General features: G+C 48.6%; 1 protein-coding gene across 1 annotated transcript in view; it reads right to left on the reverse strand.

Moving 5' to 3' along the window:
- The window catches only part of Coro2b (coronin 2B), a 110,411-nt gene that overhangs the window by 17,913 nt on the left and 69,049 nt on the right, over window positions 1–23,449 (reverse strand). Inside the window, exon 3 of the mRNA NM_001427032.1 lies at window positions 8,513–8,629. Within this exon, the coding sequence (NP_001413961.1) occupies window positions 8,513–8,629 (117 nt within the window). The remainder of the gene's footprint in view (window positions 1–8,512; window positions 8,630–23,449) is intronic.

A 23,449-nucleotide genomic window follows, 5' to 3' on the forward strand; every position in this document is an offset into this window, starting at 1 on the left:
CAAGTTTCTTAGATTTTCTGAACATGTTTTCTCAGCCGACGGGTGACTCTACCCATGCCACACAACTGCCATGAAGACTAAAGAAAACTGAATATGTACTCTCCGAGGAAGATGACTACGGGATAGTTTTCTGTCAGCGTGACGCAGCTAGACTCATTTTGAGAGAGAAATTCATGATTGAGAAAATGCCTCCACCATATTGACCCATGCATGGTACATTTTCTTGATTGATGATTGAGCAATGTTGGGAGAACATAGCCCACTGTAGGCAGTACCACCCCTGGGCTGGGAGTCTTGGGGTCTATAAGAAAGCAGGCTGAGCAAGCCATGGAGAGCAACCAGTAAGCTGCTCTCTTCCACGGCCTCTGCATCAGCACCTGCCTCCAGGTTCCTGCCCTGTGTGAGCTCCTGACCTGACAGCCTTGGATGGTGGACTGTGATATGCAAATGTAATAGAAATGAATCCTTTCTTCCCAAGGTTCTTTTGGACATGATGCTTCATCACAGCCATAGAAATCCTAAGACGATGACCATGGATTTGCAATACCTACTTGAGTCATGCTTATGTAAAACTAGGGATTATGGACAACTTTTTTATAGGTCAAACTTTAGATGTGACTCTTTTTTCTTTAAAAAAATAATTGTATTCGGGTGGGGGAGAGGCTGAGAGGAGGGGAGGGAGGAGGGGGACTACAGTCGGGATGTAATATATGAGAGAATAAAAATAACTATTAAAGTTACATTTTAGTTTTATACACACACACACACACACACACACACACACACACACACACAGTGGTATCTGTGTGTATATATGTGTCTGTGCATACAGACACTTATACAGGCCAGAAGAAAACACTGGATCCCCTGGAACTGGAGTCGCAGGTGATTGTGAGTCATCTGACATGGGTGCAGGTTGCAAGGGCAGCAAGCAGAGCCTCTCTCTGGCCTGTCCTCCCTCCCTTCCTCCCCTCCCTCCCTCCCTCCCCCCTCCCTTCCTTCCTTTTCTTCTTTTTTTCTTTCATTATAAATTGTTTTTCTGAGACAGGGTCTCATGTGGCCCAGGCTGCCCTTGAACTCACTATGAACCTGAGGATGACCTTGAACTCTGTTCTCCTTTTCCTCCTCAAATGCTGGGGTTGCAGTGTGCTCTGCTGTGCCCATACCGGCCTACACCTGCAGGGTCAGGGTCGTTGGTCAGGGTCTTGGGCGTCTGCATCTTTTGTCCCTGTAATGCCTAGCTAGGTCTTCAGGGAAGCGACACACACAGCCATGGCCTCCCGTGACAACAGTGCCTCTCTGGCTCTCTCCAGAAGGGCTGCCTGAAGCTGTTGGACAGCTTTGATTTTCAGAAGTAGGAGCACATGATAAATAACAATTAAAATTATACACAAGCACATAAACTGGAAACAAGGTGGTTTATTGTCACTATCAAGTCCCATGGGCTGATTGTCACTATCCAGAGAGCCATCTCCTGGATCCCAAAGGGCCAACCTACCTTCCTTCCTTCCTTCCTTCCCTTCTTCCTTCCTTCCTTCCTCCCTCCCTCCCTCCCTCCCTCCCTCTCTCTCTCTCTCTCTCTCTCTCTCTCTCTCTTTCTTTCTTTCTTTCTTTCTTTCTGGTCTCATGTAGTTCAAGCTGGCCTCCAACTGCATATGCAGCGAAGGGTGACCTTTGATATCTGGTCCTCGTGCTTCTACTTCCCAAGCGCTGGCATCATAGGTGTGTGCTGCCATGCTGGGCTTTGTGCTTGCTGCTCTTTATAGGGAAGGCAGCACAGGCGTTCTACTGACGTCAGAGTCAAAACACCGGTGGCTATTGAACCATCTGTCCATAGCAATTTCCTGTGGGCTTGCCAGCTACTCTGTCCAGTCTTAATGGAAACACAACTGTGCACTCACCCTTTTTAGGGTGCAGAGACTACTTACCAATAGCCAGCTCCATAGTACAGGCCATTCCCCTGTCTCCCCAACAGGGCAATGCCGCCTGGCACAGAATGGGCACCCAGGATGTATTTCCTCTCTCCCTCCCTCCCTCCCTCCTTCCCTCCCTCTCCTCCATCTCTCCTCCTTCCATTTCTCCCTCCCTTTCTTCCTTGTAATGGGAATTGAACCCAGGGGCTTGAGTCTGCCAGGCAAGTGCTCTTACACTGAGCTCCCTGGGAGGGGTGTTATCTTTGGGTTGCAGAGAGCAGATGCTGGTGGTGGAGCTTAAATAAAGAAAGATGCTGAGCTTGGCCCACACAGGGAGGGAGAGGGACTTCCCTCCTGCCACCCTTCTTCTCCTGGGAATCATCTCTCCTTTTCTTGAACTGTCTTGTCTATCTGTCTGTCTGTCCATCCGTCTGTCCGATGCTCTATCATCTTCCTCTGAATAGGGCCGCCCAAGGAAGGGCCAGGAGCTTGAGCCTCACAAAGAAAGCTCCTGCCCTCCCTGCTGCCTGCCTGCCAGCCAGCTGCCCTCCCTAGCTTCAGCAGAAGCTATAAAAAGCGCAGCACTTCAACAATAGGTGACATCACCCAGCAGGCTGGCTGGAAAGAACTGGATTCTGCCAGATGCCAGGCAGAGTTATGGTCCCTCTCCTCCCCCAGGATGAGGCCTCTGGGGAAAGAGCTTGGGCAGACTCCCTGAATCCTGCAGGGATGTGGGGGATAGACTACAAAAGACTCTCATGCCCTGGGGGACAGGAATTGATCCCAAGGGACACAGCATCTTGACTGTGCTAAAGACTTCCCTGGGGTGAGAGAAGGGAGGAGCCACTATATCCCTTTAGCATCCACCGTTTGGGGACCAGAGGGCAGTGGAGTGGGGAGGGATGTGCACTTACTTCTAGGGGAAAGTGCCAATGACTCTGGCTTTGGCATCCATGTGGTGGGTAAACCAAGGCAGGCAACCGCTGGGGGTCAGTGCTTAGAGCCGCTGACCCAGGGTGGATCCAAATACCTACAGGGGCTGCTGCCAAAGGCAGCCAGCGAGTAGAGAGGCTGCTCAGCTGACTGAGGGAACACGTTTATGGGAGCCGGTACTGTCTAGGCTTGTAGAGAAACTATGAACTCTTTTAACTCCTTCAGGCCGGTAAGAAAGAGGAGGAAAGAAAAATTCACACACACACACACACACACACACACACACACACACACACACACACACACACACTGAATGGATGAAACAAAAGATAGAGTCCAATAACGTCATATACACAAATATACACGCACACATACATTACAGACCTACGGACAGACATATACATATTCATGCATAGAATGATTAGAGCAAAGCTCCAGCAAGCAGACTCCAAATTTTCCACACACACACACAAATACACACAACTGTGGATGAAGGAACAATGTTCCAAATCCCATTCATACAAACTTTATACTTACACACACATTGATGGATGAGACAATGTTCTAGCCACACCCACACCACACCACACCACACCACATCATACCACACCACACCACACCATGCCTTACCATACCATACCATAGCCTGTCATACCTCACCATACCTTACCCTACTTTATTCTTTCTTCCTTAGCTTATATATCCTAGCAAAATCTTTCAAGCAGTATACAATTGCAGTGTGATTACATTTTAGTTTTTTCTTCTAGTGAATGATTATGGGAAAAAATGTGTTTTTCAAAACCTTTGCAAGCTATAACATTACATAATACAGGTAAAGAAAACAAATTATCCTCAAAAACCCTCGTACATTTATAACCAAGCAACTTGTTATAGATTAACAAAGTGCAGGCAGGCAAGGAAGGTCGTTTTTCTCAGCCAGTTTCTTTTACTGGCAGGCAGCAGTTTGTGGTTACAAAAAAAAAGGTAATTTTTTTAAAACTATCTATCTTTAAATTTTTGTAAGAGTCTTAAAAGAATGACAAATCTAAACTTTTATGTAAGAACCACTCATATCTATCTTATATCCTCAAAATGCTTATCTCTACTCATCGGCAATTTTTTAAAAATCCTATCAGGAAGCTGAGGGCAAAAAAAAAAAATCAATCCTCACCTGTCCAGCCTCAGTGAGAGTCATGTCAGCCAGTGCTGCTGTGTTCTTGTTCCTTGACCATAAAAGGTCCCTATGTTAGCTGATAAGAGTATGCCTTTCTGAACTTCAAACTGCTCCCTAAGATTTTTAACATGAGATCCAGTAGTAAAAACATCTCAACCTAGCTTCACTAAGAACTTAATTTTTCCAAATGTTTTCTAAGGGTGGTGGTCGTTGTTAACAATCTATGTCTCTAAGTTCTTCTCTAGGGTGGTGACAGAATCATAATCTGCTCCAGCAGCAATGCCCAAAAGAGAGAAAGCGTTAGGGCTGTGAATGCCGAGACACTGCCCAGCGAGGGACTGGAAGCCCCTTAAGGTTTTCACACAGTTCTTAGATTAAGAGGGAAGTGAGGGCAGCAAGCAGAGCAGAACCCCATAACAGCATCATGAAGTCCTCAGGACACGTGGTCCTTGTGACTGCGCCACCCCGAGGCCCACCCAAGTGGCTGCGGTAACCCACGGGCTGCATTCCGTGAGTTCTAAAGCCATTTGTTGTTCTTCCTGCATGGCCCTCAGCAGGAAAGGACTAGACCTGCAGCAAAGGCTTCTTTCTGAGAGGATGTTCCCAGCCCTGGCAGGGGACACTGTGTCTGGTATACCTGTGACCCCCCCTAGACCTGCCTCTATATGTATGATGCACAGTGAGTTGACCCTTCTGGCTGGAATGGGTTGGTGGAGGAAGTTAGCAGAACTGAGGGCAGGAAGGCCAGTCAGAGGCTCCTTTACACATAGGCTGGAGGTCCAGGTAGGGAGGATTCTTTTGCATGACTGAGTGCTCAATGCCCAGCACGGGACACACAGGGAGGGCGCACAGAGTATGCAATGGATCCGGACTATTAGCTTGACACAGTTCTGAGCCTCAGTTTTGTCCTCCAGAGAAGCAAGGCTTTGGCGAGGCAGCAGGGCAGGAGTCTGGGGAGCCTCAAGTTCAGGGTCTGGGTCTTCAGGAGCAACTGAGCTTCACCCCTGGGCCTGTGGGCCCCAAGGCTAAAGTCCTAAGCACTGCACAGGTGTGAGCAGAAACCTGAGGGCTAAGGTGGGGCTCAGCCAGCCTGACAGCTGCTGAGAAGCCTAGGTCCACCCAGATCTCTGACTTAATCACCTGTCTAGATCAGCAGCCTGGGGATAGAGGGTGGCTCCCATTCTCTGCAGTGCCCAGCCTGTCTTTTCCCTCCCCTCCTCCACCTCAGCACTGCCACACACCGTGTGTGTGTGTGTGTGTGTGTGTGTGTGTGTGTGTGTGTGTGTGTGTTCATGCATGTGTCCCTCCTCCCCTGATTATCCATGCAGTGTGCAGCCTCCATCCAGCTGGCTAAAGCCTCATGTTCTCCAAAGAGCTGGCTGTGACCCCTTCAGACTCCCCACCCCAGTCCCCCGAATCCCAGAGGATTCTTAGATGGTTTGAGAAGCTTAGCTTCTCACCCTGCCTTTCATGCCTTATCTGTCCCAACCTCCCTTTGCAACCTTCTCTCTTGCCCACTGTGTACTCCACTCCAGGCCTTGTCCCAGACCAGGACTCTTCTTGGGTTCCCTTTAACCCTTTTTCTTCTGGTCAAAGTGTAACCCCGCTGGCAGCAATGAAGCTATCCTGAAGAAACTTGCGCCCCCTTTCTGGTTATTAGACTGTTGAGGAAATGGCTCCCCAATACATTGGAATTCCCATGGGAATCTCATGCTGAGAGAAGCAAGGGTCTGAAACCTGGTGCCAGCCGGGAGTGGGGGTGGGAGCTTATCTCAAGGAACCGGTTCATACAGTTTCCACAGCTTGTTTGATCACCTGGATGGGCCAGTGATAGACAGGACTATACCTCACCAGGAATGCCTTCTGAATAAATAATTTACCAAGGAAATCTCCTTTCTCCGCCTTTCACTATTACTTTGTTTAATTGGCCTAGTGAGGGTGGGTGGCCCAGGCTCTCACCCTAGCAAACAAATCCCAGTCTTTAAGGACCAGCCCTCCCAGGTTCCCTCTTCCTGTATCTGGGTCACCATTCGCTCCTCTCTCTTGTCCGTGACACCATTTGTGGAGCTTCAGTGTAGCCCTGACTCATCTGCATGAGTCTGGTTTTTTTCTAGATAGCGGGCTCTGCCTCCTTGCTGGGGCTGTTTGCAGAGCAGGACAGAGATGGCAGGCATCTGTGAGGTGCCAGGCACAGGGTTAGGCATGAGCTTCTTCATATCCTGGTCACCATTCTAGGGAGGGTTCTGCTATTACCGCCTCTGAAATGAACAGAACGAGGGACCAGAGAGGTGAAGCCATATGCCATTGGGCACCCAGCTAAGCAGTGGCATTAAGGTCTCATCCTGGGGCCACCAGATTCCACAGTAGAGTTCTTGGACCTCAGCAGCCTTCAACCTGTCAACCCCAGTGGGCACCAATCATTTGATTCCTATAGCGGGGCTGAGCCTCGAGCTTGCCTGATCACACACCATGGATGTCTCGTGCACTGGCTCCATCCAGGAATATGGAGCAGCAGCAGATGGAGGAAGGGGCTCAGCTAACACAGGCAGGTCCATCCTGCTGAGGTGTAGGCGATAGAGGTTGTGACCCTAGGGAGGCGGTAGTTCCAAAGTTGGGGCCAGGTCTGCTCCTCCCCACACCAAGCCTGATTGTCTTTCCCTTTCCCAGCTGGGTCTTACCCTGCCTCTTTGGGTGCTGCATTTCCCCCTCAGCGCCACTGCCTGTCTCCCCGGGTGTTTATGCATGTGGAGTGCCCAGGCCAGAGTGCATGCAGGAGCCCCGATCTCAGGACTGTCTGCTCCCTGGTGGCTGATGAGTCACTCCGCACATCAGTAGGCAGGGACAGAGGCAGCTGCAATCCTTGTCCTCCTGGGGTCCATAGGAGGGGGAGCAAACTTGATTCCCTCCTTCCTGCTGAGCCCTGAGCCTTTCTCCAGTTGACCATCATGGTCACCAGGCCTCAGGAGCTCCATCTGCCTCCTTCCCAGCCCAGGGAGCAGCCAGTGATTCCTCTGGCCCTGTGGCCTTTCCTGACTCCATCTTCCTGTCCACATGTCTGCAGCTCTAGTCTTCCTGTGACCTAGCCGCTGATAGCTGTCCTCTGGTCACTTGGGCCCCGAAGCTGCTAAAGGAAGTAACAAAACCAATAGACTTCCTTCACCACCTCCATTCACTGTCCCCACAGGCATTTCCTGCTCTCAGGAATCTCTCTAGCCAGCCAAACCCTGCCTGCTTTTCCAGTGCCTCTCCATCTCTTTGTTATGTAAGTTCTGAGTCTGCTGATCTCACCCTCGACTTTCATGGAGATGCTACTGTCTGTTTCTCCTTTTCCACAGTATTTATTCACTCATCCTTTATCTGTCTGTCTGTCTGCCTGCCTGCCTGCCTACCATCCACCCATTCAGCCATCCCTCTATCAATCCATGCATCCAGACATTCAAGCATCCATCCATGTGTGCATTTTTCATCTGTGCACACATCTGTGCACACATCTATGCACAAGTCCTTCCATCAGCACATCTATCCCTTCATTCAATTCACAGCAGGAGGGGTTGTTTGTTTTAGATATGAGTCCTGCGTTAGATGCCAGGCATTTGGAGCCAAAAAGGCCATACTCTCTTCCCTCTGGAATTCACAGTCCAGCCCAGGGGACATGGGGAGACACAGCTCTGAATGCATTTCCAGATCTAGTATCCTGGGCTCATGACCTGTCCTCAGACCATGCCAGCTAGCACTCGGTAACCACAGTGGCCTGGCTGAAAAGCAGAGCTGCCTTCACTTGGGAACAGAGGCAGCCAGACTGGAGGGAGGTTGGACATAAAGCTGCATTGATGCCTATGCCCCTGGATTTTCCAGTTCCTTTCTACCTCCATCTCTGGGGCTTGAACTCAGGTCCTCATGCTTGTGCAGCAGCAAGCCCTTAACCAACTTGAGCAGTATGTCCAGTTTCTCCTCTTCCCTTCCATCTCCAGTTCTAACCTGCTGTCTGCCCATCCGTTCTCTCCTCTGCTCTCTCTTCTATTTCTTTCATTTTCCTTTTGAGGGGTGGGATGCAGAAAGTTGGAATTCAATGCCCCCAAAGTGATCCTTGTCACCACAGTCCTTGAAGCCGCAGCTCCCAGATGATAAATTATGGGACATTCACCATGTGAGCCTGCAAAGCTCAGAAGCCCTCCTCCCCTTGCCTCTTACCCTTCCTTCCTTCTCCTCTCCACCCTCTCCTGCACCACAGAGCACAGGCAGAGGCTGAGTCACCCACCTAAGTCATGGGTTCTAATTCTCACCTACAAAGTGAGTCACTTCCAAACTCACGGGTGTGTCTAGCAAAGATTCTCTCCCTCGGAACCTTCTCCACCCTTGTCCTCTCTATTCTGGGACTGGTTGGAGAAGGAGGGAGGGGGTGGGAACAGGACTGAGAGGAGAAAGAGGGTAGTTTGTATAGAGGCTCTCTAGGCTCAGGGTTATTCCTGGGGACCACCATCGTTTAGCTCACCGAAGTGTCCTCAGAGCAGGAGGCGATGATGTTGTCAATGAAGGGGTTCCATTTGATGTCCAGCACATTGCCTTGATGACCACACACCTTGGGGTAGTTTGGCTCGATTCTGCCTGTCTGTAAGGGAGAGACAATTCATTAATTTGGTGTCCTCATGCAGAGTGGCTCGGAAAGGAAAGATCTTTGCCTGGGCTCCTCTGCTGGGGTGGGTTCCTCTGCTGGGGTGGGCTCCTCTGCTGGGGTGGACTCCTCAGGCCCCTTACTTCCTCCCTGTGTCCTGATAGAAAGTCCTAGGCTGTTTTGACAGCTGGGACTCAGCCAGCCGGTGGTTTTGCTCAGCAGGCTGGAGCCACAGGCAGGACCTTGAACATGCCTAGGTTCTGATAAAGTGTCAACCCAGAGCAGGGGTTAAGAAGCCCTGCTTCTTCCATTCCTGAGCCCAAAGTCCTTAAACCCTCACGTGGGCTCCACCGGGCTCCCTTACTGGTGGGAGGGGGCGCTTTAAGGTCAGCTATAATCCTCAGTAAGTCAACTTAATCAATGCTCGAACCCTGTCACTTGCAATGTTTCTTTCCTCAGAATCCCAGGTGACTGAGGGATACTTTGAAGGTGCTCTCTGCTGGGAATGATGATTTTTTCTTTTGATTGTGTGCATGGTGTGTGTGTGTGTGTGTGTGTGTGTGTGTGTGTGTGTGTGTGTGTGTTTAGGTTGGAGGTCAGAGGCCAACCTCTGGTGTTTCTCAGAAGACATCCATCTTATTTTTAGAGACAGGGTCTCTCTGTGACATGAGGCTCACTAACGGATCTAGATTGGCAGCCCACCCAGGTCCAGGGATCCTCTGACAGCTATTTCTGGGATCACTGGGGTGGTAAGCATGCATTACGGTGTTCCCTGGTGGGTTCTGGGGATTAAACTCAGGCCCTCAGGCTTGCACAGGGAACACGTTCTACAGCAGTGAGTCGTCTCAATAGCCCCATTACCGCCATCTTTTGCTCTAGCTTATTTTTATTTTATATGTGCGGCTGTTCCACAAGTGGGCCTTCAGTGGCCAGAGGAGTGTGCCAGCTCCTCTAGAGACTGTTGTGAACTGCCGTATAGGTTCTGGGAATCGAACCTGGGTCCTTTGGGAGAGCAGCCAGCGCTCTCTTCACCATCTCTCTCATCGGGGTAGGCTCTCAACACTTGTCATTCCGTGGACCCAGCTGGCCTAGAATTCCTGGAGCTCTTTCTAATAGCCATCCAAGGGCTGGAATCATAGTGTGCACTGCCACATTCCGTTTACTTGGCACTAGGTGGGGGTAGGACCGAGTGCTTCCTGAGATCCAGGCAGCTAACATCCCCAACCCTCCCTAGACTGTAATTTTTCAGCTGAGCCATATATGACCCCAGGATCTACTGAGGCTAGGTGTTATCATTAACTCACAACAAACTGAATTCTACATGAGGAAATGAAGGCCCAGAAAGGCTAATTAGTGGTCCCCAAATCCAACAGCTGAAAGTGAGGCTGAGATTTCCAGTGAATTCCTCACGGCAAGCCCTTTGAACCTTGTTGTTACTGGCCAGTGCCACTCCCCCAGTTCCCCTTAACTCAGCAGGCTGGATCTCAGCTGTCTGCAGTGCTCGCTTGAACCCCCCCCCCCACACACACAGGCACTCCTCACAGCTCATCTTAAAGCTGCACTTGAGTGTTTGCTGAGCAAAGCTGTTTGCATTAAGTTTCTGGCACCCAGCCCAGCCCAGGCCACTCTGAGAGGCACCAAGGCAGAAAGTCAATAGCTGCCTCAGAACTCTGAGCTAGGAGCTATGGGGGATGTGCTGGCCCTGGAGGGACAGGGCGGCCACATCCCTGGACCCTGTGTGAAGGGAAGAGAGATGGGGGCCATGCTCTGGGTATGAAATAAGACTTTTACTTCTTTTTTTTTTTTAATTTCTGCGCGTGCGTGCATGTGTTTGAATCCCACAGTAGGCATGTAGAAGTCAGAGGACCACTATGTGGAGTTTTACCTCTACATGAATTCTTAGGTCAGCCTGCTTCTGGTGCGTGGCAAGCACCTTTATCTGCTGGCCACTTTACCATTTTTTAAGACTCCTTTGTCTTTTTTCTTTTTCTTTTTCTTTTTTAAAAGATTTATTTATTTTATGTATATGAATACTCTGAGCTGTCTTCAGACACCAGAAGAGGGCATCAGATCCCATTACAGATGGTTGCGAGCCACTATGTGGAATTGAACTCAGAACCTCTGGAAGTGCAGTCAGTGCTCTTAACCACTGAGCCATCTCTCCAGCCCAAGACTCCTCTGTCTTTTTTTTTTTTTTAATTCATTTATTATAAGTACACTGTAGCTGTCTTCAGATACACCAGAAGAGGGCACCAGATCTCTTTACAGATGGTTGTGAGCCACCATGTGGTTGCTGGGAATTGAACTCATGACCTCTGGAAGAGCAGTCAGGTGCTCTTAACCACTGAGCCATCTCTCCAGCCCCCGACTCCTCTGTCTTAAGTACAGAATCTCCCGTGGCTCAGCGAGATGCTGGTTTTACACTTGATACCTGCGGTTAACTTTGAACTTCTGCTCTTCTTGCTTCCAGCTCCAGAGTGCTAAGATTACAGGCATGCGCTATCATGCGAGGGTTTATACCTCTGCCTATGGCTTGGTGCGTGTTAGGCTAAACACTCTGCCAATAGAGCTACCTCCCCAGCCCCCAAAAAGACTCTCAGTGAGACACAGTTGGGCAAACGTAACAGACGCAAATAACTTTGTATACAGAGTGAAACAGTTAAGATGTGATGAATTTTTAATACTCTGCACCTCAGCTTTTATTATAGTTTATTTAATTGTACGTTAATGCGATTTAATTTTTAATAAAGGCTGTACTTAACAATCGGCTTTAAAAATGTCCTAGAAACTTAGCCATGGGCTCTTGTAGACAGGCCACAGCGACAACATACCACTCCGAGCATTACTAAGACTTTTGCTCGTTTGCAACTTTGACATAAAGATGAAATAACAAGTCAGACGCCTTGACAAACGTCCTAAAGTTGTATAGATTATATATAATCATAATATATATCATCTGGCAGGCAGAGGCAGGAGGATCTAAGTTTGAGGCAAGCCTAGGGCTATAGAGATAGACTCTGCTTCATAAATAAATTAATGAATAAGCAAACAAACAAAGTAGCTAGTCCATTTCCCGCAGGGGCTATGAATACAGAGCAGACCCTCATCTGTCTGCTTTCAAGCCTGGCAGCAGGCTGCTGATTCCTCTTTTTTTCTTTTCTTTATTTTTAAGACTTATTTATTTTTATTTATATGAATACACTGTAGCTGTCTTCAGACACACCAGAAGAGGGCATCGGATCCCGTTACAGATGGTTGTGAGCCACTGTGTGGTGGCTGGGAATTGAACTCAGGACCTCTGGAAGAGCAGTCAGTGCTCTTAACCACTGAGCCATCTCTCCAGTCCCCCTGATTCCTCTTTCTAATACCTAATGCTGGCCCTCCTCCCAATAGTTCTCATTCTGACACCAGGGTGGAAAGACACTATTAATGTAGGTTAACATGGGGTTGGGGATTTAGCTCAGTGGTAGAGCGCTTGCCTAGGAAGCGCAAGGCCCTGGGTTCGGTCCCCAGCTCCAAAAAAAAGAACCAAAAAAAAAAATATATATATATATAGGTTAACATGATAATCAAATTTGAACCTGGAAAGATGGCTTAACTGGTACAGTGCTTTCAGACCTGAGGACCTGAGCTTGGGTCTGTGACCCCCAGGAAAAGCCAGGTACAGTGGCATTCATTCATAACCTTGAAAGTACAGAGACAGGCAGATCCCTGGGGTTTGATAGCAGCCAGGCTAGCTGAATTGGCAGGTTTCGAGTTCTGAGAAAAATCTCTCAAAACTTAAGGTGTTCAGTGGCTAAGGAAGACGTTCTGTACTGACCTCCGGCCTCTACCCCTCCCCCCACTCCCACCCCTACACACTCAAAGGAAAAAGTGGCCAGCCCACTCTCTCACTGGAAGCTATGAACAGAGCATCCCCTTACCTGTCTGTCTCCAAAGTGGCTCCTGGCTGCTGTCCAATGCTACCTTCTCATACTTAATACAAGTCCCTCACCAATATTGTTGCAAACTCTAGTGCAGACTGCTATTATTAATACATCTCACCAAATGCAATCAGATTTAAATCTCAGGACAATTCCATTTTACAGCCAAGAAAATGAGTTTGGATTGCTCCTGAGTGTGGTCGGGGGACTCCAGTGTGACACATCAGAATGACTTGCAGGCTTGTATTTCTTGTGGCCTGTGGGCTGCAAGCATCCCAGGAGAGCTATGAATACATCGCAACGTATTTGTAGGTACAGTGTTATATTGTCGTGTCAAAAGGTTGAACAGCCCTGATAGATGGTCAGTGCTCAGCAAAGTCCCTATGGTGGGTTCCTTGGGGGTTGGAATGTAAGATACCATCTGGTCCCTGAACCTCTCAGGGCTTCAGCATCCACAGAGCCTGGCAGGGACTTAGAATAGGATGGATGGGAAGGGATCATGGGGGAGGGATTAGCTAGGGATAGCCTAGGATTCGGCTGCATGGAATCCATTCTACCTAGGGGAGTGGCTTTCCTGGAGGTCTACTGGGCAAGATCATCCCATTACTTTTATTTGATTAAAAGAAGAAAGAAAAAAAAAAGAATTGAAAAGATGGCTCAATGGTTAAGAGCAGCGGTCGCTCTTCCAGAGGTCCTGAGTTCAATTCCCAGCAACCACATGGTGGCTCGCAACCATCTGTAATGAGATCTGATGCCCTCTTCTGGTGTGCATGAAGAAAGTGCACTCATATATATAAAACAAACAAATAAATCTTTTAAAAGTACTTTATGTATTTAGCGTGTGAGGAAGGGCATGCATGCACATGTATGAAAGTAAGTATGCCATAGTGTCCATATGGAGGTCAGAGGAAAATTTGCAGGGTTCATATCCCTCCTTCCATCCTGTGGGTCCTGGGGTCAACCCAGGTCTCCAGGCTTGGCAGTAAGTGCCTTTACACAATGAACCATCGTACTGGTTCCGTGTTTTATTCTACAGACAGGGCTTCCTGTAGCCTACTAGGTCAGCCTCAAAGTCATTTTGTAGCTAACCTTGAACTGATCTTCCTGGCTGCACCTCCAGAATTCTGGGATTCTAGGTGTGCACCATTGTGCCCAGCTTCTGTGGTGCCAGGGCTTTGTGCCTGCTAAGACAGCGCTGAACTGAATCCTTTTCTCCCTCACCAGACATTTAACAGGTTTATGGCTCTCGGTTAACAGATCCACTTTGGGAATTTACTCCAGGGCAATCCACCGAGAGGCACACCAAGATATCATGGCTGACTTAGTTTCCCCCTGCAATAACCTGCGTAGAGGGATATCAGCATGCCAACTTCACAACACGGTATCTGAGGAATGTTTATCGGCACAAGAACTGCTACACGGTGTTCTATACACGAGATGGTCATCATTACTAGAAACCACACTATCTGTGAGAAAACATACCATAATGTTTATCAGGAGTATTCCTAACCAGTTGAGTATTAGTAATGACTTGTGCCGACTAGTTTTTTTTTTTTGTTTTTGTTTTTGTTTTGTTTTGTTTTTTTGTTAATTTGACACAAGACAGAGTCATCAGAGAGGGAGGAGTCTCACTGGAGATAATGCCTCCATAAGGGGCTATAGGCAAGCCTATAGAGCATTTTCTTTTTGTCTTTTTTTTTTTCCGGAGCTGGGGACCGAACCCAGGGCCTTGCGCTTGCTAGGCAGGCACTCTACCACTGAGCTAAATCCCCAGCCCTGAGCATTTTCTTAATTAGTGATTGATGTGGGTAGGGTCATCATCCCTGGGCAGGTGGTCCTGGGTTCTATAAGAAAGCAGGCTGAGCAAAGTCATAAGAGCAATGCAGGAAGCAGCTCTCTCCCATCTGCATCAGCTCCTGCCTCCAGGTTCCTGGCCTTCTTGAGATCCTGTCTCCACTGCTTTTGAAGGTAAACTGTTCTATGGAACTGTGAGTGAAATAAACTCCTTCTTCCTCAAGCTGTTTCGGCCATGGTGTTTCCCTGTAGCAACAACAACCCTAACTAAGACAATGGTAAACACTTAGCTAATCTTGAAACTTTAAAAAAGGGTTTGTTTTGGGGGCTGGAGAGATGGCTCAATGGTTAAGAGCACTGACTGCACTTCCAGAGGTTCAAATCCAGCACCCACATGGTGGCTCACAACCATCTGTAATGGGATCTGGCGTCCTGTCTGGGCAGGGGGATGTATATGCAGCAGAGCACTCATACACTAAATAAATAAAATTAAAAAAAAAAAAGACCCTTTGGGGCTGGGGATTTAGCTCAGTGGTAGAGCGCTTACCTAGGAAGCGCAAGGCCCTGGGTTCGGTCCCCAGCTCCGAAAAAAAAAGAACCAAAAAAAAAAAAAAAGGGTTTGTTTTTATTTATGTGTCTCTGTGTCTGTGTGAGTGTCTGCCACATGTGTGTGCTTACTTGCAAAGGCCACAAGAAGGTCTTTGGAGCAGATGTCATAGTTTGTGAGCCCCAGCTGTGCTCTGGGAACAGAACTGAGGGGTGCGGGGGACCAGGAAGAACAGCAAGCTCTTGTAGCCACTGAGCCATCTTTGAGCCCTTACCTTAAAATTAAAACCAAAAATCTTGTTTTTAGTTTTAGTGATAGAATCAAGAATATGGGTTTGCTAGGTACGGGTTTCCTGTTGAGATGAGCTAAACTCTTGAACCCAATATTTGACATTTTAATTTAAAAAGATAGACTTTTTTTTCAATTTTAAACCATTTCTTTGTGTGTATGGCTCAGGGGGCTGAACCCACGACCTGGTGTGTGCCAGGCGAGCTGAGCTACACCCCATTGCTCCATGGATATTGTTATTAAAAAGTGAACACCTAGGGCTGAAGAAATGGCCCAGTGGTTACTTCACAGGAACCATGTTTGATTCCCAGCACCCACATGGTAGCTCATAATAGTTTGAAACCCCAGTTCCAGATGATCAGATGCCCTCTTATGGCTTCCTTGGGTGTCAAACATGCAGATGGTATCCAGACACATGCTCAGGGAAAACACTCACACTCATTTTAAAAGAAGATGGTAACAAACAGACACTACCCAAGGGCTGGGATATAGTAAAGAGAGAGTAACACTTGTTTAATCCTGACATGACCTTGGGCTACAGCGGAGGTCAGCGTGACCCCCAGGCATGTGAAGTATTTATAGGAACTTTTGCTGACTTTCATTGTTCTGCTTCTGTAACTACAAGGGTTTCTGCTCTCCAATCAAACAGAAATACCACAGTGACACAATTGTGCCCTGTTCTTATTAAAAGTTCATTTTATATCTTGAGTACTAACAGCCATCACTGCTATATCAGCAGGATGTACCAAAGTTATGGTTTCTACCTTTTTAAAACCCCTGCTCACTCAGCTCAGGGCCACCTCTAGACTCGTAGTCACAGGATGTGTGCCCCAGCTGTGTCTGTGTGGCTCAACTGAAGCTTCTAATTCATAAGGAACTCATCCTGGTCTGTGTTCCGCCCTAGTATCACATAAACTAGGAGTATAATCCTGTAATCCTAGCACTCACGAGGTGGGGGCATGAAGATCGCAAGCTCAAAGTTATCCTCAGCTACATAAGGGATTTGAGGCTAACCTTGGCTACATGAGACCGTGTGTGTGTGTGTGTGTGTGTGTGTGTGTGTGTGTGTGTGTGTGTGTGTGTGTGTGACAGAGAGGGGGGAAGGAAGAAGAGGAAGGGGAGAGGCGGGAAGAAAGGAAGACAGACAGACAGATTCAAAGTTTGGTTCAATACAAACAGGTCCTAAGGAAATGGGTAGAGACTACTGTCACCCCAATTTCCATGTTCTTGGAACATTGATGTATTTGCTCCCTGCAAGTTCATGGGAAGAAACAAAGATCCTGTGAATTAAATAAAATTGTGTAATTGGCTGAAAGTGGTGTGTGTGCTCATGTATGTGTCCATGTATGTGTGTCTACAAATGGGTATGAATGAGTATGTGGTGTGTGTTCATGTGTGTGTGCCTGTGTTGTCCGTGTATGTATGTGTCCCTGTATGTATGTGTCCCTGTATGTATGTGTCCATGTATGTGTCCATGTATGTGTCCATGTATGTGTCCATGTATGTGTGTCTACAAATGGGTATGAGTGAGTATGTAGCATGTGTTCATGTGTGTGCCTGTGTTGCCCATGTATGTGTCCCTGTATGTATGTGTCCATGTATGTATGTGTCCCTGTATGTATGTGTCCATGTATGTATGTGTCCATGTATGTGTCCATGTATGTGTGTCTACAAATGGGTATGAATGAGTATGTGGCATGTGTTCGTGTGTGTGCCTATGTTGTCCATGTATGTGTCCCTGTATGTATGTGTCCATGTATGTATGTGTCCATGTATGTGCGTGTATGAATACGAGTGAGGCATGTACTGGCAGTCACAGCCAGGCTCTGGAAAGTTCTGAAATACAGTGACTCTGGGGTGCAGTCATCCCACAAGCTGCAGGGAGTATGGTGGGGGCCCTGGGCTCTGTCCAGTATTCCTAAGAGGCCAGGGAATGGACGTGGGTGGAGGAGGGTCAGGTTCTTTCGAAACATCCTGCACCTTGGCCCTGGTTTCCTGGAACTTTCCATGCTGTAGAGCTGACTTTTATCCAAAGAAGCGAATGCCTTCCTGCCAGGAGAATCAGCTCATCGGGCAAAGTCCCTCACTGAGCTGGGGGTATGGGACTTCCACGCAGATCCCAGTCTAGGTGACCTTGTACACAGCCCTCTCTCTTGGCTTGTCAGACTGCCTTACACCATGGAGCAGGGCACACTGACAACCCAAGGGCCCCCTTCCAGTGTCCTGGGACAGAACTCAGGCATCTCCAAGTCTGATGTTGGAAAGACGGTGGGAGCACAGCACTAAGCAGGGAAAGATGACAGGGATCTGCACAGAATGACTTACAGACATTATTTTATGTAGTCTTTGTAATAACCCCATGAAGGCCTAGCCCTCCTGTGAGAGCCTGCTTTCATTAATTAATTAATTAATTAATTAGCTATTTAATTGTGGGGGGGCTTATGTCTGTCTCACAGTACACACGTGGAGGTCAGAGAACAACTTGTGGGAGAAGTGAGTTGTCTCCCTTCACTGTATTGATCCGGGGGATGGAACTGAGGTCACTAGGCTTGGTGACAAGTGCTTTACCTGCTGACCATTTCGCCAGCCCCTGGTTTGGTTTATTGTTGTTGTTATTAGTGGTATCAGTATGTGGATATGCTGAGCATGTGTGGAGGGAGTGGCCAGTGCTCTCCTTCCACTTTCATGTGGGTCCCAGGGACTGAGTTCAGCTCAGGGTCACCAGGCTTGCACAGGAAGAGCTGTAACTGCTGACCCGGCTCCCCAGCCCCACATCAAACACACCTGTTGTATGGATGAGAAAACTGAGCCCTAGAAAGACAACTGTCTCAGGGCAGGCAAATGGGAGGCAGGAGCCGCAGCTTGCACCTGGTCCAGTCACCTCCCAGAACCCTCTGCTGCACTGACTCCTGTTCATGTTAGAGGTGAGGCATCGGGGAAGGATCTCAAACATCACAGAACTTCCACCCTCTCCCTTTCTCACCTTGTGCCCCCCTCTTTCTTGTGCTTCTGAACTTTTGCTACATTTTAGCATCCCCTGGGAAGTTTCCAGAACCCCCATACCTACCTATAGAGCTTGACAATGTTACTGCCATATCCAAGAGAGCGGCTAAACTCCTGGATTCAGCTTTTTGAAAGATTTCCATTATTCCCTTGGGATGATTGAAAACCACTAGCTACCCTGTGTTCCCTTGGGGCCTGGATTCCCCACATAGGAAGGCATTTGAGACTTCCCTACAGGGTCAATGCCACAGTTAGCCTTATCCATGGGTGTGGGGTGGGGTAGGGATAGGGTAAGGGGTGGGGATGTGTGACCCAAAACATGATGAAACATCCATCTGCCTGAAATTCAATACCACACATGGGAAGACCAAACTGATGTTAATGACAGGCCACAGGACAGTTGTCCCCTGTGAGTGCCAAGCCTCGATGTGAGTGACACCTATAGGCACTGCCTTTTCCCACACCTCTCTCTTCTGTGGGCTGTCTCTTAGTCCCAAGGCATTGGATGGACTGCTTCATACTCAGCTCTCTTCCGGAGGGAAGCTAGTTGTGGTGGTTTGAATATGCTTGGCCCATGGGAAGTGGCACTGTTTGGAGATGTAGCCTTGTTAGAAGAAATGTGCTAGTATGGAGGTGGGGAGCTTTGAGGTCTCACGTATATGCTCACGTCTGGCTAGTGTGATTCAGAGCTTCCTCCTGGATGTTTGCAGAAGGCAGATTCCTCCTGGCTGCCTTCAGATTAAGATGAAGAAATCTTGGCTCCTCCAGCAAGATGCCTGCAGGATGCTGTGCTTCTCACCATGATGATGGACTAAACCTCCGAACCTGTAAGCCAGCCCCAATTAAACGTCTGCCTTTATAAGAGTTGCCTTGGTCATGGTGTTGTTTCACAGCAACAAGGCCCTAAGACACTGGTATTAATGAGGCCATTATCGCCCAAGGGCTGGTTTCCATCTCCCTAAAGCCTGCTGTAGAGGTCAGATGCCCTGTGCCTGGGGCCTGCACTCTCTGGAGTCTTTGCCCTAATTTAGGTTTGTACGTCCCTCAACACCTCCACACATCTTATCTCCGTGAGTATCACCTCGAGAAGGTACCTTTTTTTTTTCTTTTTCTTTTTTTCAGAGCTGGGGACCGAACCCAGGGCCTTGCAGTTGCTAGGCAAGTGCTCTACCACTGAGCTAAATCCCCAACCTCGAGAAGGTACCTTTTTAAGTCTGGAAACTCCTTAGTCCACCTGGCGGTGACTATCGGATGAGGAAGGAAAAGAGTCAGAGAAATGCAGTACAGAAAACTCTGTGTCTTGCTGAGAGAAGTGTTTGTGTATAGGGCAGGTTGGGGGTAGCAGGTCAGGGAAACTGAGGGCAAGCAAGATATCTAAGAGGGAGGCAGGTGGACATCTAAGCTGAAGGAGACCCCATACCTCCCTCGAACTGGATCTGCTCAGAAGGGCAAAACACAGAAAGTCAAGACCAGAGAGGAACGTCTGGCTCAGACGCAGAGGGATTTCAGGCCTGAGAAGGAATCTGACCTTCACAAGCAATGGGAGCCTTGGATGGCTTCATGCAGGGCAAATGCCCCACTGGAAACACACCAGTATTCCTGGGGAGCCCAGGAGTTTAAAGGAGGGTAGAGGGCACCGACCCCAGGAGCAGGCCTTCAGGACAGCAATTTCTTTGTACCCTGTGCCACTGAGGTTTTCCCTGACATCCAGTACTTGGGGCTCGCTCCCCCATCTTTTTAGTTAGTCATTTCTAAGCTGTTTCAATGTGGGAGTGGACAGACAGGTAGCTACGCTCTGCAACGCATCACCGACAACTTCCATACACCTCTTCCAAGTCCCCCTTTCCCCCTGGAGTAATTGTGACCCAGGAAAGCTCTGAGGTGTGTCTGACGTCACCAAGCCAGCTCACCTGAAGGACCATTTGCAGACGTTCTTCTATTCCTGCCCTCCTGGCAGACTTGAGTGACAGATGAGAGAAACCTGAGGCTCAGGGCCAGAAACCAATCACCTTGTTCAAGGTCATACAACGCACTGAGTGGTGGCACCAATACCAGACCCTGCCTGGGATGTGGCCTCTGGGGAATAAGCTGTACCTTAAAAGCCTCGTGCCCTGAGCTAACAAAACCATTCTCTTCTGGCATTCAAGGATTTACATGTGATGGGTGGGAAGACAGGGGAGGAGGGCAAGTTTTCAAAGTCTAACCCCAGCACTGACTCTACACTGTGGCCCATGGAACAGTGTGGCTTTTGGGAATGTTTAAGAAGTGGCTGCAAATGTCTGGAAGCTCGCAGGCCTGGTGGGGAAAACTTTGTGTCACGTGGTTTGCAGTGAGGAGAAAGGAAGTTTCTTGTTCAGCCAGAGGAAGAGAAGGAAACGAGGCCCAGCTCTGGGCTGTCAGCACCAGCCACAGAACGAGGCTCGACAGGAAGACATGGGATGCTGGAGAGGCAGCCCAGACCACCGTGGAGTGAGCTCTAGGGACTTCAGGGGCTTTTAATGTCTGGTTCCAAGCAGGCTGACATCTGGGAAGAGGGAGATCTGAGAAAATACCTCTACCCACTGGTCTGTAGGACATTTTTTAATTAGAGATTGTGGTGGAGGGCCCTTACTGTGGGTGGTACCACCCTTGAGCAGGGGTCCTGGGGTGTATGAGTTCAGGCTGAGCAAGCTAGGACCTCAGGCATTCTGGCTTTTATCCTAGACACTGTGCTTGTTCCAGAGGGAGCCTTCCATTGGGAAAGGCCTAGAAGGAGATGTAGCACAGATGATCCCAGGCAGGGGAACCAGAGGGCCACCCAGTTTTGAGTGAGGCCTGGCATCTGTGGTATGGAAGCATCTCCAAGGGCCTACCAGCCCTTCTGTGCTATTGCCCATCCATAGATCTTTTCTTCCACAACTCAACAGAGCCAGGCAAGGAGAGGAGCTGGTGGCCAGAAGCACTTCTGTCACACACACACACACACACACACACACACACACACACACACACACCCTGTTCACTTCCTCTAGCATCATCACTGGCTAGCCCAGGACACTCAGGATCATTACTAAGCTACCGTCACAGTCTGGACAACAGCAGTAAGTGACAAGAACCCGGGTTTTCATCTCACCCCTGTGGCTCCATGGCTATGTATCGCTGCCTGGGTTTTTGCCTTTTGGTTTGAGAGTGAAAAACAAAGGTGGCTTTAAAGGGCCGCCAGCCTAGGTGTAATTGTCACCCTGGGCCTTCTGCCTCCACCAGACTGGCCTGTGGGGCATTTTCCTAATTAGAGATTGATATGGAGGGGTCCTGAACCGTGGATGGTGCCACCAACTGGTATGTATGTATGTATGTATGTATGTATGTACTTACAAACCTATGTATACATACATGTGCATATATATGTATGTACATATACTTATATACCTATGTATGCATATATATACATGTACATACTTATATATACATGTATATACATGCATATATTTATACACACACACAGATAAAAATTTTATTTACTGAGCATAGGGTGCACATGTAGACATCAGAAGACAACGTTCAGGTGTCAGTTTCTCCTTCCACCAAGTCGGTTCCAGGGATTGAACCCAGGTCTTCAGACTTGGCAGCAGCACTCCCTGAGCTGCCTCTTCAGCACTCCAGCTGGCTGGCTTCTAAACAGTTGACGTGGTTCCCCAGTGGGACAGGCCTTCTGTCTGCAAGTGAGGCTTCCATCATGCATCCACTATCCGCTGTAATACACATCCACTTTGATGGTGTATGGGAGTCAGGAATCTTCCATTTCATGATTTACAGCACACTTTCACTCCAACTGCTTCAACCCATGCCCTTGTGGCCACCCTGGGGGTTCTACAGGTGTGAACCACCACATCCAGTTTATGTGGTGCTGGGTATTGATCCCAGGGCTTTGTGCCTAGGAGCAAGTACTCTACCAACTGAGGTATGCCTCCGTTCCTCAGACAAGCTTTGTCTCTCCAGGAAACCCAGGGTCTATGTACTGACCCACGCAGAGGCAGTCACAGCATTAGGTGTTAGATTCCAGTCCCGCCTCTGATGGGTGTGGAATAGCTGGGAACAGCAGTCAGCTAGAAGTGAGGCAGACTAGAGCATGGATGGGGCTATCCTGGGTACTAGAGCTAACCCTTACCCTCCTTCCTCAGAATTTCCTTTAGCCAGAATCCTGAGAACTGAAGGTGAATGCAGAAAGGGAGCAGAGGGAGAGAAGGAGGTAGGGGAGGGACTAGTCCAGCTTTAGCTCTGTCCCCCCCTCCCCACCCCCAACACTAGATGCCAAGACTACACAAACATGGCAACTACACTCAGCTTGTAAGCCTGGGACACACTCACACACTCAGCATGCCACACACACACACACACACACACACACACACACACTAAGCATACACACTAAGCACTAAGCACACACACACACACTAAGCACACACATTAAGCGTATTGCACCAGAATGAGCATCTAGTTAAAGCTGAGCCAAGGGGTTGGGAATTTAGCTCAGTGGTAGAGCGCTTGCCTAGGAAGCGCAAGGCCCTGGGTTCGGTCCCCAGCTCCGAAAAAAAAAGAACCAAAAAAAAAAAAAAAAAAAAAAAAAGCTGAGCCAATCGTATTTCTTGATCTCCTGACTCCCACCCTCCCACACATACACACAGCTGACCAGATCAGGATGAATATTTAATTCAAACTGAACCAATCAGGTTCCCTTCACCTATTCAAAGTTTTACTCCCTTCTCACATCCCTCTACTTGCCCTTGACGGATTTCTCTTCTGGGCCTTGTTCCCCTTCTCCTGGGCTCTGTGAGTGCCTTACTTTATTATCTGCCTCCCCTATTCCAGGAAGGCTGAGCTTCTCTTCCTTTCTTTTTCCCTCCCCCACTTTTGTCACTGTAGGATCTGTAGCACTTTCCACGGTGCCTTGCACATAGTAGGTGTTCAGGGGGCATAGTGAAGAAAGTCCTGTCTTCTGGGATCCGCCATAGCAACTGGTATTCACAGAGCATCTAATATGTGTTAGGGTTTTCTGAGTGCTTTAAATGCCTCCTAATCCATCACTATCTGTATTCTATTTACCTGAACACACACTCGCGCACACACTCACACACACACACACACACACACCACACACACGCACACGCACGCACAGATTTTTGGTGTGAGTTGTGTGTATGCATGTGGATGAAGGTACTGGCAGAGGTCAGAAGAAGGCATCTAATCCCTTGAGGTTGGAGTCACAGGCCACTGTGAGCTGTG

The sequence above is a fragment of the Rattus norvegicus genome, chromosome 8 (assembly GCF_036323735.1).
Source record: "Rattus norvegicus strain BN/NHsdMcwi chromosome 8, GRCr8, whole genome shotgun sequence".
NCBI classification, from domain to species: Eukaryota; Metazoa; Chordata; class Mammalia; order Rodentia; family Muridae; genus Rattus; species Rattus norvegicus.